The sequence below is a fragment of the Prenolepis imparis genome, unplaced genomic scaffold (assembly GCF_030444845.1).
Source record: "Prenolepis imparis isolate NDT839.2.m4 unplaced genomic scaffold, iyPreImpa1.0 SCAF_10, whole genome shotgun sequence".
Taxonomy (NCBI): domain Eukaryota; kingdom Metazoa; phylum Arthropoda; class Insecta; order Hymenoptera; family Formicidae; genus Prenolepis; species Prenolepis imparis.
The window spans coordinates 15,543,201-15,558,289 of NW_028141168.1; the positions used below are offsets into that span (position 1 = coordinate 15,543,201).

The 15,089-nt window shown below is 34.3% G+C and overlaps 1 protein-coding gene across 1 annotated transcript; it reads right to left on the reverse strand.

The window, feature by feature from the left end:
- Nucleotides 1-3,455: 3,455 nt before the first annotated feature.
- On the reverse strand, nt 3,456-13,752 carry Dfd (homeotic protein deformed). Its single transcript, XM_083047814.1, has 2 exons — nt 11,718-13,752; nt 3,456-6,518 (listed from the first exon to the last, which is right to left on the reverse strand). The coding sequence occupies exons 1-2, from the start codon at nt 12,628-12,630 to the stop codon at nt 5,836-5,838; spliced, it is 1,596 nt and encodes a 531-aa protein (XP_082903940.1). The 5' UTR covers nt 12,631-13,752; the 3' UTR covers nt 3,456-5,835.
- Between the last annotated feature and the right edge of the window lie 1,337 nt (nt 13,753-15,089).

Consider the following 15,089-nt stretch of genomic DNA (forward strand, 5'->3'; position numbering starts at 1 on the left):
TTATCATTTGTGACATAAATATTTATGCATCAACAATTGTGTTCTGTTTTTTTTTTCTAGAAAGCGCGGTCTGAATAATTGATAAATAATATTTGAGAAGATATTTTTCTGTCTTTTATAAATATTTAATTCGTAAAAACATATTTATTGTCCTCTAAAAATGTTTGCATTGTTAAACAAAATTTAAATGTTTTATAAATATATTATTAAACAACTAGATATACTGTAACCTTCATTATTTATCTATTATTTGAGACACTATGAATTAATTTATGTATTTGATAGAATAAATAAATTTGAATATATAATTTTCTTTACAAAACAAACATTAATATAGCTATTTATTATAATAATTTTCTGTTGCAATAATGTCCTAGTATAATAAAATAATTTTTAACACAATTTTTTTTGTATTTTATTTGAGGTACCTTTTCTGTCTTTATAACTCGTTAAGCAAATAACTTCTATTATTATTTCTAATACAAATATTAGATTACAAGTTGCAATCAATTTTGTATTATTATCTCGTTCCACTTTGGAATAATAGACCGACCAAAATGTCTACAATAATTTCCAACTAATCTACATCCGAGAGAAGTTAGCGAAGGTGTTTAGTATCAAAACTTATAGTTTATCTACTCCCGGACAACAATCAGACAACAGTACATAGATCTTGCAATTAGCGGTTCTCTTGTGTACTTCCTTCCTACTCGCTTGGGAGCTTGCTATTAATCGTATCGCGTCTTGCGTTGGATAGAATACATGTATTTTAGAACTAAAACATAGAGTGTACACCGTGTGATTGAAATTATATTTATTTTATCATAATGTATACTGAAAATCTTTTTCATCGGATTGCCATAAACAAAAAATTGCACATATCTATCATGTCCAGCGATAGCAATTGAATATAATTACTTATTGTAATTAATGCAAACCCCATATCAACAATATTATTTTGTCATTTTGGGTCAATCATGTGAATTAGTTTTTTTAATCAAAATTTCCAAACATAATGAAATAACTTTTGAAATATTATTTGAAATAATAGATATTTTCTAATTTAAACTTCAGATATGAAATAATTAGCAAAACTGTATTTTTTTAAATTTTAAATAAACAGAATTTTAATTTCAGATTTATGAGGAAACATACATTTTTTTCTGATTTCGCTAAAGAACTCCGCACCAAATATATAGGATTTTGACTTTCGGTGAAATTGGCTAGTTTTTTCATATGTTGTAGCTTATCCTGCTGAACAAAAGATGTAATAGCCTTAAAGCTATTAATAAATATTGGATAGTTACTGAATTATAGTCAGTCAAACAACTCGTAGAGCTCAAGTTTTTCGTATTTGATTAGCTGTAAATCTGTAATGATCTATTATTTAGCTTTGAGTCTATTACATTTTTTTGTTCAGTAGATCATAAGCTACAACATATGAGAAAACCAGCTGATCTTACCAAGATTTAATTTTATATGATTAGTACGGGATTTTTGAACTTATATAAAATTCTAGATGAAATTGAATCTCGGTAAAATCAGCTAATTTTCTCACATGTTGTAACTAATGACTTTTAAACACGAAAAACTAGGACTTTGCGAGTTGTTTGGCTGTAACTCAGTAACTATCGAATATTTAACTTTGAGGCTATTACATCTTTTGTTTAGCAAATCATAAGCTACAACATATGAAAAAAAAGCAGCCAATTCCACCGAAAGCCAAAATCCTATATATTTGGTGTGAAGTCCTTTTGATAATCATTTTTAAAATCAGAGATGCGTGTCTTTTCATCATTGATACAGGTTCATTAATAAATGATATATATAAGTAAGTAATAAACATCTTTGCTGGCGTATAATTTTTTGCATATTATACATACCATAATATGGAGGTGTAGTAATTACTAGCTGGCTATTACTTTTCGCTAGCCAATTACTTCTCTCTTTTTTTACCTTACTTTTTTTACCTTTTAATCTCTCAGAAAATTGATGGAAACTCTTTTCATTACTCAAGCGAAAAATGAAAAGCAATGGGGATTATCTAGTTATCAAGAGCGATCAGAAAGATTAGTTATCTTCTACTATCGTTAGACTTGTGCGAAAGAGTCGGACTTGTCAAAATAGATGTAAAGATATGAAGAAGACAAGCGTATAAGAAGCGTATGTAAGATGTATAGAGATAAAGTATTATCAATATCCTCTTCTCACCCCAAAACACTCCCTGATATGTATGATACCTGGTACGTATGATGAGTAGCGACCTTGGTTCACGCATTTATAACATGTCTGACTTTTGGAACCCGGTTGGTAGCAACAACATATCTAGGCAGTTGGCCTGGGATGTTGGCGGCATGGGCGGAGGCAGGACTTGCAGGCAGGAAGCCCCCCATTCGCTTTCCGGGTGCCACCCTTCTTTTCGAGCTATATCCCTTGCCCCGGGCTGCAGCAATCACGCACACTCTAGCGCATGCGTTGATACGGCAACATCGCACGCATGGGCGCCCATACGATTACACATAGAAGAGAGAGGGAACAGTAAATACCCTTGATACACCATAATGCTCCTGTGATACCTGTAAATTATGATACCATGTGCGTTTCTCGAGGCTGCTTATTTTTCTATTAACCAAAAGTATGGTATCCACTGTGATATTTCCGTCTGTCCGTTGTCTCGCAATTTATGTTGCCAATTTTCCTTCGGTCATCATCATTTTGCAACTGTAGAGGGTGTAAAAAAATTTGATAAGCTATATATCAAAATTAGTATAAGTGGTAATGAATATTTGGTTAAATATAAATATAAAATTTTTGCAAGAAATAAGAATTTGTATTTTTTTATGTGATAATTATGGTGAATCATTATTTTAATAAATATTTTATCCGCTTATTAATTTAAAATTTAAATAAATATATAAAGTATAATACAAACAAGTAATATTCATGCTAGGCTCTTTTTATAATTGCTGAATACATCTTTTTAAACAAACTTTTTATTATATTTGTGAAAAAGATGTTTGTTATAACGAAATCCATGTAAATAAATTTACTTATTATTTTAAACCTGTTTTGTATCCAGTATTGCTTTCGTTTTTTTAGTGTAGCTCTTATCAAAGCTGAATAGAATGGAAACGATACTTTGCGAACATAACGTAATGCGAATATACCTAAGAAAGAGATAGTGTCAAAACTTAAGATAACAAGTTGCCCTAGCCTTGGCTGATTAACGGTATTTCCTGACAGAATAATAAATAGTGTAAAAGATTATGAAAAATATGAAAGCGAGGAAACTATCGCCCCCGTGTATACGCATGCACACGCATATATACTTGTAAAAAGAAAATGTTGCGCGAAAAAAGCGATGGACGAGATTAAATGAGAGAGAGAGAGTGTGGGAATAATACACATACGATTTGGAAACACATTTGGTATTATTGTAAATTATGAAACATTTATTTATTCATTTATTTACTTGACGGTTGTATAGTTTTCATCGATCTTTACGATCAATATAAACATAAGCAGTTGAAGTGTGCCCGATGAGATTTTTCTTATCGTACATGCTATATACATTGAATAATTATAGCAAAGGGGTATAATGTCACAATGTTATAGAACGATCTCGAAACTCATACACTTATTTTCTTACGTCCTTTTCGCTAATTACATTCTAAACTCGATTCTTTAGAATTAAAATACCTTAAGGGGTTTAACTCTGCTTCTTACATCTAATAATATTGTTTTGGTATATCGTCACAGCGGTTCTGTGCATTAATTGTTTGATTACTACTCACTTAAATCGTACAACTTCCGATTTTGTCACGTGCATTGTGTCCTAATTATTATTGGTCATTCCTCATTTCCTTTCGGTAAAAATATATACTATCATTTCGAATTATTTACAACGTATCGAATATACGGAAGGATGCTTTCAAATACGATAGTTTTAATTATATCTCTTATTTTTAAGAGATTTTTGTATTATTTTTAAGAGGGTTTGAAGAGATCTTGAAATATATTTTCTTTTTCGACAATCAAACTGTTCCAGGTGAGAGTGATAATTTTTTTAAATGCGTAAGAATATATACGACACATAATATATATTTTAAAATTATGTTTAAAATATTAAAAATTTACCGAGAGAGAAAAAGATTATTGATATTATTAATAAACATTCTGCAATTATACTATAACGACCAAAGTTTTTACCTGAAAATTCAAATTTTTTCTATGTTGATACGTCTTGTAAAAACGTCAATACCAACACTTATATGAAATATAAACACTATTTTTATATCATGTTGCAATAAAACTTTCTTTACACTAATATATACATACATAAAAGTTATACTAAGTTATATATACAATTTTCATTTTATAAAATACCAATATCTCTTTGAATGTTGGTATTATATGCGAACAATAAGGACAAATAATTAATTAACGTTTTGAATTAAAAATTTTGATGAGATATATCTTTATACACATAAAGAAACTACTACGAAAGCATTAAGAAGTTTATTTACGAATATAATTAACATACCATTTTTTCGTTTGCACTCATATGCATTTTCTATTTGTCCGATTTTTAATCTATGTCAGATGCTCAATGATATATACATCCTTCGCAATACATCTGCTTCTTCATCATATCATACAGTAATACGTAACGAATTCATATATACCTTATTACATGAAGTTAAATACATATTTGGTGCCTATTTGGGGCATACGTATCTTGTATAGATATGTGCATCAGGACTTAGAACTGTTTAACAGCTGTAAGTGTTTGATGTTTGTGATTGAAGAATATAAGATCAAATGATAAATATAGAAAATTGTATATTTATCCCTTATATACGACATTTTATTTTTAATATAATATTATACCATATTATAAATTAAATAATAAAAAAAAAATAGTTTGACGTTTCAATCAGCAGTCGCACCATGAACACGATGTGTATGCTCCAAGTACGCGCTTTGATTGTATTTAATTTGATGCTATAAGGTATACATGTTGCATTTCCTATGCACATGATGCATAATGTGCAATGGATTTGAAATTAGTATATCAGCAAACTCAAGACGCGAGAGATCAGAAATTTTTAATCAGACTTTAAAATAATATTTTGCTAATAACTTTAACTAATAATATTAAAACTTGCAATAGTTTAAAGAATTTTTTAATTTGCTCATAATTAGCGCAAGAGAAATGTCAATAATAAATAATAACAGGACCTCATAGGATTATTGAAACGTTCACACTTAATTAATAAATCGATATTTACGAAATTTTAAATTATAATATTAATTCGTAACTCAGTCAAATATAAATAGAAAGTTGCCTTGGAAGAGTAAACTTTTTTTGTAATTTTGAAAAACAAATTCATGATCTAAGATACGACGTTCTATAATTCATCCGGACATTATTATTTGTTTTCTTTCGCTGTAGAATTGTGTTCCCTTTTATATTCAGCTACAATAAGTTACTCAGCTCTAGCTTCCACGTTTCATAAAATCAAAGTTTTTCTCATTGTAGCGTTAGATAAAGAAAATCGAACGTTATTATTCTATATTTCTTTTTTAAATAGCCTTGCTAAACTTTTAATTTTGACTATTTTGAACTTGCCAATTTAGATCAAAGTTAATGTCGTTGCAGTAATATAAAAATAATAACGCCTGATCACTCATCTCGTCCACGTTGCAATGAGAAAAATTCAATCTACAGTTTACACAGTTTGCAATAAATATCCGATCGAACACAAGAAACAGCGAAAAGGAGCTATGCAGTATCGAAAGTTACATGATCGAATACACCTCCCAGAATGGATGTTACAGAGACGTGAGTCCATAATCGGATTTTATCGCCAATGGCGGTACAGGAGCTGATACTTGCGACAATCCGGGAGGGCTGGTAGCCGGAGCGAGCGGACTGATACTTCCGGAACTTATGTGTCCCAACGGTCCTCCCGTCGGACCGTCCATCATTCCACCCACGTGATGATGAGTCAGCTGCGCTTGGATTTGAGCCAGAGAATGAGGGTGACCTTGAAAGCTCGGATGAACCACGGGAGGAGGAAGAGCGGTGCTGACCCCATGAACTTCGCCCATATCGTGACCGATGTTTGAGTCCAGGCTGTTCTCCATTCCGCTGGAGGGCGAATTGTTGTTTTTCCTTTGGCTGTTATTGTTACCCGTGCCGGACTTTGCCCGTGTCGTCGAGGTCTTGGACGGCTTCGCCGTTGAAGCTGGCGGTGCCTGGCCGTTCGCGTTCTTCCTGCGCACGTTCTTCGTGTTTGGCAGCTTGTTGTCTTTCTTCCATTTCATACGGCGGTTCTGAAACCAGATTTTGATCTGTCGCTCCGACAGGACCAAATTGTGAGCGATCTCGATTCGTCGTCGTCTCGTCAGGTACCTATTGAAGTGGAATTCCTTTTCCAGTTCGAGTATCTGGTGCCTCGTGTAGGCAGTTCTCTGTCGCTTTGGCTCCATTCCAGGTGTGTACGAGCCGTTTGCTGTAAGAACAGAACAAAAATCGGCATATGAAATTATAATAACGACAAATTCCCAGTTTATAGAGACACTACTTTCTTCTTTGTTTGGAAAATATGTAGCGATGCAAAAATGTGACTCTTTCAACACGTGTGTGAGCTGTACTTTAAAAATGAATTCTTTATATAATTTAGACTTTTTCTTAACACGAGAATTCAATTAAACTTTATTTTTAATATAAAAAAAATTAATTATATATTACAATATTTTAAATATTCAAATATTATATAAATATAATAACTCTTACATTTTTGAATTTCTTTCTTAATAAATACTATATAAAATTAAATGTATATAGTTTGTATGTGTGTGTGTGTCATCTATTTATATATATTTAAAACTTTATTATATATTATTATATGATATTTACAACAGAACATCCATTTTTAAAAATTATCAACACTTTTACACATTTTTACTAAAGAAAAATAAACATTAAATTTTTTAAAGAATTCATCTTTAAGATGAGACCCACGTGTTGTGCAATGTTTCTCGTATGTTCGAAATTATATGAAATAATTTATTAAACTTTAATTCTCGTTTTTTTCTAAGTACATACACACACATAATAAGATGCAATTTTCTTTAAAAAAAATCTCAATATAATTAATTCTCTAGATCCTCACATCACAACAAAATAAATAACCTTTAACAAATTAAATTTCAAAGATAAAAATAGCCAATAAAATTTTATTCTATTATATCGATTATATGTAAATTTTTTTAACAAAATTGTAATTATATAGATTCATTTATTAATTATATATATTAGATATGATGTTTATAAGAAATTTTATATATTTGATGCTCTTACTATATTATTAAATTGCATGTTTGCAAATATAATGCCATAAGAAATTTCTATAACTTTTACTATTTACTATGCAGAGAACATTCTCATTCTTTTCACTTTTACCTAAAACTAGCCATTTTCATTTTTCCCAACATTCTCATCGCCAACATTCTCATTATTAGCTCGACACAGTGTTACAAATAAATCTTGAATGGTCTCCCTCAATGCGTTTTATTGCATCGTTATTATGTTCACTAAAATTTCTTCGGGACTTTCTTCCTACGCACTTTACATGTGTCCACTCACAAAAACCTAGCGATAAGTTGCGTGAAAAGAAGACACAATGCCGGATGTTCACTACAAAAATCTTTTTCTTCAGGCCGCTAAAATGTTATGCGAGCACATAATGAATTCTTAAGCTGTGACAGGACCATATACTATTTAAACAACGAAAGAAAGGGAATTTATTATTTTGTGCATATAATTATTACCATATTATTAAATATCTCTCTCTCTTACACGTGATATCTACATTGATATCTACAGAGTTATTATATGCATATAACATTTTTTTATATCACATGACCACGTCATGGCCACGTTTTGAATAGCATCAAAGTCAGCTGAAGTGACTTTTGTAATCTGATCAATCCGCGAGATACGCCGCTTGAATTGCGGAGGCAGAATACGCATATGCAAATTCATAAGGATAAAAAGTGCCAAGCGTACACATGTGTGCGCATTGGTCCCGCTAAGTAGCATTTAAAGAAAAATATACAGGAACAATAGATTAGCCTTTACGTAATCCGCAGGTTAATTTCAAGATCAAACGATTCGATAATTGTCTCGTCGAACGTGTTTGCGAAGTTTTTCAGAACCCATTAGGAGTAAATAGCACGCTGATGCAATATTGATTAATGTTTGGCAGAAATATATAAATATTTAAAAACGCAGTAAACGTAAATATTGATAATAAACTGCAAAATGTCCAAAGTATTCTCCGGAAATAATCGGATGCTGTCGAAACACGCGACGAACGACTGAACAAACGGATTGGGAGAAAAAAAAATGTATCCAAACTGTGTGCCACACGTTGATATTAATATTTGTGAGTCATGCTAGTAGCAGTCCATGGTGGTCCGTTCAATTTCGATAGAGGAAACATGGGAACAAGTTCAGTCTAGAATCCGTGCAGACACATTCCATTCCGAGCTGACCGTCGGTCTCGCGGAGGCCCCTTTCAACTCCGACGTCCGGCGACCATACTTCGACAACCAAAGGGGAGAGATTGCAGTCTCTGACAGCCCGACGGACGAGCATACCAAAGTTCAGAGATTTCAAATATTAAATCGCACGACGCGCCCAAGGTAATGGAAAATGTAATGTCATACGTTGAGGGAATATTTTAATGTAATAATTATATATATAGACAGTTAAATATATCATTTTTTATCATTCGTATATGTGTACTAAAGAGAGAGAGAGAGTTCTTTTCAATAATTTCGCAAAATAAATATTTTAGTCAAAGGATCAATATTGAAAATAATCGACCAAACTAGCACAAATTTTTACACTTTATTAAAAGTTACGACGTTTCGACCATATGGTGTGTCCTTTTCAAGTATACACTAGAATAATACAATTGAAAATTAAACTTATAAACCTAAACGGTTTAAAGATAGTAATATGCATAGAATAAGTTGGATATAAAAAGAGTACATACGTTATAAATGTGAATCTTAGACAAGCATGTTCAAATAAAAGATTCGCTCACACATATTGTCAACATTAAAGGCGAGAACGTTAAGTCAGTAAGAAACCTTGTCAATAACTAACAATATTAGAAAACTTATTACACGACCTTTATTATTTTATCATAAATATTATTTAAGCTCTCAGTGTCCTTTTGAAGATTAATTGTATTCTTAAATTTTTTAATGTAGAACATTTCCGCAATTGCTCTTTTACGCACATGTTTCTCATTATGTAATAGATTGAGTTTAGTCCAATCAAATTCATGTCCATATTTTATTTTGTGTTTACTTATAACAGAGTGATTTGTTTCATGTAATTTAATATTTTTAAAATGTTCGTTCGTACGAGTCCTTAAATGTCTTTTAGTTTGTCCAATATATGATGCATTACAATCTTTACAATCTAATTTGTATACAACATTTGTTCGGTCATCTTTATGTAAATTGTCTTTGCCACGTTTTATTAACATATTTAGTTTTTTATTAATTTTATAAACGACGTTCAAACCAACTCCACGTAAAACTCGACATAAATCTTGACTCGTATCTTTAACATATGAAATATTTTAGTCTATCTTAATCTGCATATATTTTCATAATAATTACTAATGATTTGAATTCTCTTATATTATATATCTGTTAAGATAATTATTTTTTAACAATAGTTATTTACTCTGTAGTTTTACACGAGGTTTTATATTATCAGCAAATTATTTTGAAGATACTTTCCTTATTTCTATCAGAATAAAATTTTTGTGAAATAGTTCTTTTCTCTATTTTCAATTTCCTTGCACATTGTAGGCTATTAAATTAGATAATGTATATAATATTATATATAATATCGAAGGCTTTTATGTAGAATATTAAAAATTGAATAGAACTTTCAATAAAATAATACTTTTATCAATTTTCTTATTGTGTAATATTTTAATTTGCATTTGTAATATAAAAATTTTTAATATAAATATTTTAATATATAAAAATTTTTCTTTAGATTGATTTTTAAGGATTACTAAAATAAAAGTTTTTATTGCAGGAAGTTTTTTCCGAAAGAATCCATTATGATATTCGGTTTTATATACAATATAGTGTGGAATCTTTTTTATTGTATCATGTACAGCGGTCTCGAAAGAAATACTTGCAAGCTGGAATGAGCAGCACTTTCCGAGATCGAACGGAATAGAAATTTTTATAGCAGCAAAGCTAGTCTAATTTTGAAGGAATATTACGTTGCAAAAAATTACCTTTGTGGGAACTCTTTATATATACCTGAGAAATATATAATTTTTTTCTCTTTGGCTTTTAGCTACGTCATATACATATATAAATATGACAAACCCTGGAAACGAGCGCATAGCAGATATATACTGCTCTCAATCTCTATAATTTGTAGGACATTAATTAATACACCTGCATGCTGTAGTTACGTTCAAAATCGTCTTTTCATCTTTATGAGGATAGGAAGCACGCGTATATTAGTTCTGGAAGTAATTGTCTGATTAATTATGAGAGAAGAACTACATTCGCTTTAATTGCCTTAATTATAACAGCCGAGAGCGTTATACCATCACCGGCAATATCTAATTCCATGTCTCGAGCACCATCAACTTTTCCATCTACTCTAAAACACGCGATGTCGAAAATCTCTCTGTGTCGAATCTCGAAATTTATGTATTATTGACCGCAGCGGTGAATAGTGTTGCGACTTCCTATTCTTATGGTATTCGCTACTGTATGAAGAATGAAGATATATTAGGCGTAACCGAATTCACCTATAAAATGAGGTGCCGCTGAAACCTCACACACAGGTGATCAACAAGGTGTAGCGATAAATTTTCGGCCCATAAGTCTTCGGACCGCTCTAAAGCGTCGTAAACACCTTGCGGATATAATGCACTGTATATCCATTAAATACACAAACGGAGATACTTTCGACAGGTGTATGCGTCTGCCGGATCTAGGAAAACAAATTTACTACCAAAATCCACACACTTTCGTATCATATACAAGCATTTCATCAAGTATATGAATATTTTTTTCGCATGTTTTATTTAAATAACGTTAATAAGTAAACAACGTGGTAAATTATGATAGTATTTAAATTAAAAAATTGTTTTTCTATTTGATTAAGAATAATTGTCGAGAATCGAAGACAGATGATATTTAATATTTAATTTATAGTAATATTTTATGAATTATAATTATGTGTAATGGATTCTACATTTTGCATGACACAGTTATATCGTTAAGCCGTCGGACATTTTCACAACGATTAATTATACCCTTCACAATCAAAACACAATCATAATAAAATGTAAATGTATAATTTATAAATATTTTGTTGAATGGATGATAGCTTTAAGATTGAAAACGAATCATAAGAAGTATATATATATAATATTATATGACAGAAAGTAGAGAAAGTATCTCAAAAATAATTTACTACCCTAATAATATAATATATATAATAATAATAAATCTCTCTCTATTTTAATAATAATATAAAAGTTAAGAAAAATATATATTATGATGTGTATAGGTAATAAATATATTTCAACGTAGCAGAATAGCGGGAAATAGCGGAAATAATTGCAAATTTATATATTTTAACTCACCGACGCCCGCAACATGAATCTTCTTCATCCATGGGTAAATAGTGCGCTCTCTAGTCTCATCATCTTCCTCTTCTTCCTCCATTATACCCGGCGAACCCTCCTGACCGTCTCCTGACATGTCATCTGGATCCGAGCTATCCTCCACATGATGCTGTTGTTGTTGTGGCGGGGTCTGTTGTTGGCCACCTTGTATATGTTGAGATTGCTGAGACAATGACTGTTGCGTCTGAAGATCGGGCGAATTATCTCGGTGCAACTGACCCGAGCCGGCCGGACTGCAGGCATTGTTCTCGTGTTGTTGTTGATGATGCTGAAGAGTATCCGGCTGTTGCACGTGATTCTGCATTATAGATGGGGACAGAGGCGTGGATCCAAGAATAGTTGACGTAGGTACGGATGGTTGCTGGTGTTGTGGTTGCTGCTGTTGCTGCTGTTGACTTTGTATCGACGACGGACACGTGAGCGGCGGTTGTTGGGCTTCCGGCGGCATCGCTAAAGCACCCACCGCATGATGATGAGGATGTAGAGTTGGATGATGCACCGCGTGCACTTGATGATGAGGATGATGAGGCCCGTAATATCCTCCGTAGCTCGCGTATCCTCCGTTCAATTGCACCGTCGAGGAAGCACCGTAAGGAGTCGATGCCGCCTGATGATGATGCTGATGATAGCCGTACTGGAGTTGAGATTGTGGATGGCTCAAGTGATGACCGCTACTACCGCTCGAGAAAAAGTCCGCGCCAGTCGAAGGTATATAATTACTCTGGCTATATTCTTCGCTGGGGGGAAACTTCGGATCAACCATGACGGAAGTGGTGGCTAAATGATGATTTCCAGCCTGCTGCTGATGCTGATGCTGATGATGGTGATGATATCCACCGGCGGCGGATGGATTTATCAGGAAAGAACTCATGTTCGTGGAGCACTTTCTTGCGAAAAACACACACACACACGCGCGCACGATAGTCCAGATGAATCTTAAACGATCGCGCTTCGCGATTCTGCCTTCTTATCTGACTCTCCGCATCAGTTCGCCGATTTGATGCATCATTTCATATTAATATTCATCATTCTCACAAGCTCACACTGCACCGCACTGCGCTGTGGTCCATCGTCCACACCTCGCCGCCTCTTGCGAAAAGGGGTGACGTTTTCTCGAAAGGAGGAAAAAGAGAGAAAGAAGGAGAGGGAGGAAAAGAGAAAAGAAATGGAAAGAGCGGGGCTACAACGAGCACAGGACTCCCGGTGGACAGCTGCTTATTCTCTCCTCTCCTTCCGCCACTTTCGCGATCCTCCACGACCTCGTTCGCTCCTTCCCGCCCACCGGAGCCCAATTACCATACCACGTGACCACAAAACCGACCAATCGGAGCTGTTCCTAGTCCGCGACCATGATGGATAACCACGGCACGCATGCAACACGTGAGTGGCGCCGCGAAACCCACTGCGGCAGGTGTAGCAACTTCTTGTTTTGCTTCTCTATTTCACTGTCATCAAATTCCACATACATTCACAGTTTATTAATTTCTAACGCATTGTCAAACTCCTCATCCACCTTTTTCTCGATAACACGTACTTGTTTCTCTCATAAACTTTCACTTTTCCTTCCGCACCATTGATCCGCAATAAGTATCAAGCCGCTACTTCTGCGAACAATTCTGATGAAGTAAACATCTCGGTACCAATCATATTTTTACGAATAAATGAATAAACGTCAATTTTTCTCTACACTACACTTCCATCACACTGGTCTATCTTGTGTAAAATATTCTCGTACGTATACAGAGATGAACGAAGCAAACGAAGCCTCTCGTCGGAGAGAAAGAGAGACTCGAAAGTGAGCTCGCCCTGCCTCGGCAGAAACTCGTCTGGCAACTCTGGTTTGCTTCCAACTCCCTCCAGCTCCGTTCGCGCCGGCTGGCTTTGAGCCGATGCGGAGAGCCGAGTCCCCTCTTCCCGTCATGCGTCTTCTCCAGAGTCACCCCCACTCCGTGGCAGCATGAGACCAACCCCTGCCACGGAAACAGTGGATCTTGTGCCCTTATGGGGCATACTCGAGGGTACGTATAACCGTGGAGTCACTCCTACGTATCCCCTTAACCCGCCTCCGTGCCTCGGAAATCCATCTTATGGCCGGAGTCAATGCTGAGAGAAACGGTGGCAATGAACGTTAACGCTGTTGATATTGAATACTACGACGAAGATAATCGCGCCACTAATTCAGAACTATTTGTCGTGACCAGCAGGTGTTACCATTACCGCCCATTACACCTCTATTTGCCAATATTGTACGAAAACGAGGGTGTTAATTGATTCACTCTAATAGACATGTCTCTTTTATATGCATTAGACGAACAAATTTAATGACCAAAGTTGCCATTAGCGAAATATATTTATCATCGATATTGTTGTTCTAAGAAGCGAGTAAGTAAATATTTTCTACACGTCAAGAGTACAAAAACAAATTAGACACGAGTGTGTTTATGGTAAGGTAATAATAAAGTACTCGGAAAAGGAGAATGTAGTTTATGTTATTGTGAAAAGTCATCTTCGTGAGGCTCTTTGTGAGTAATAGGCGAGCTTAAAAATGTTACGTAAGATGAGTTCGAATTGGCTAAATTAATAGTAATAGATCCGCCGTTCGATTACACTCTGCTCATATTAATGCACTGGCGTCTCGGCGTACTCGGTCAAGTACGTCTACTCGCGATCAGCTGCGTGGCATAGAGAATATAAAACGCCGAGTCATTACACAAAGAGCATACTCACTGTGTTTTGCTTTGGTACGACAATACAGCACGGTAAATTTAAGTTACGTTGACTGTGCGCCTGTATAAACGATTCAGGAAATAACAGTATCGGAATATTGCAGAACGGTATTGTAGAACAAAGACGAGCTTAAGAATCATCGCGTGGGGGATTAAATATTTTACGCACAAACATGAAAAGCGTCTTTTGTATATTATCAAAAGCCTCTCGAATTTTTTAACTTGTTAGATATTCGTCGAATGTAAGAAAAATGAAAATAATTCAAGATTGAATGATTCAAGAAGAGCTCTGAAGAGCTTATAGCTCGTTTTTACCCCGTACATATCTCTCTTCCTCTTTCGAGTTAGTTTTTCGTTTACTCGGATATGCCGCGGCTTATTTCTATTTTTCTTATGGCCACTTCATGTCGCTCCAAGCAGAAGAGCGGAGCTTTGAGTGGAATCTGGGAGAGTCCAGAGGGGTTGAAGGGGTCGCGCGCTGAATGACGTAGAAGAGGCTAGAGGGGGTTGTCTCCTCGTTTTGCGACACAACCTCCTCGTCTTTATCACCGACGACGCTCGGAAACTTCTGTCCTTCTCTCTTTCCTCTCGTCCACCGCCATCT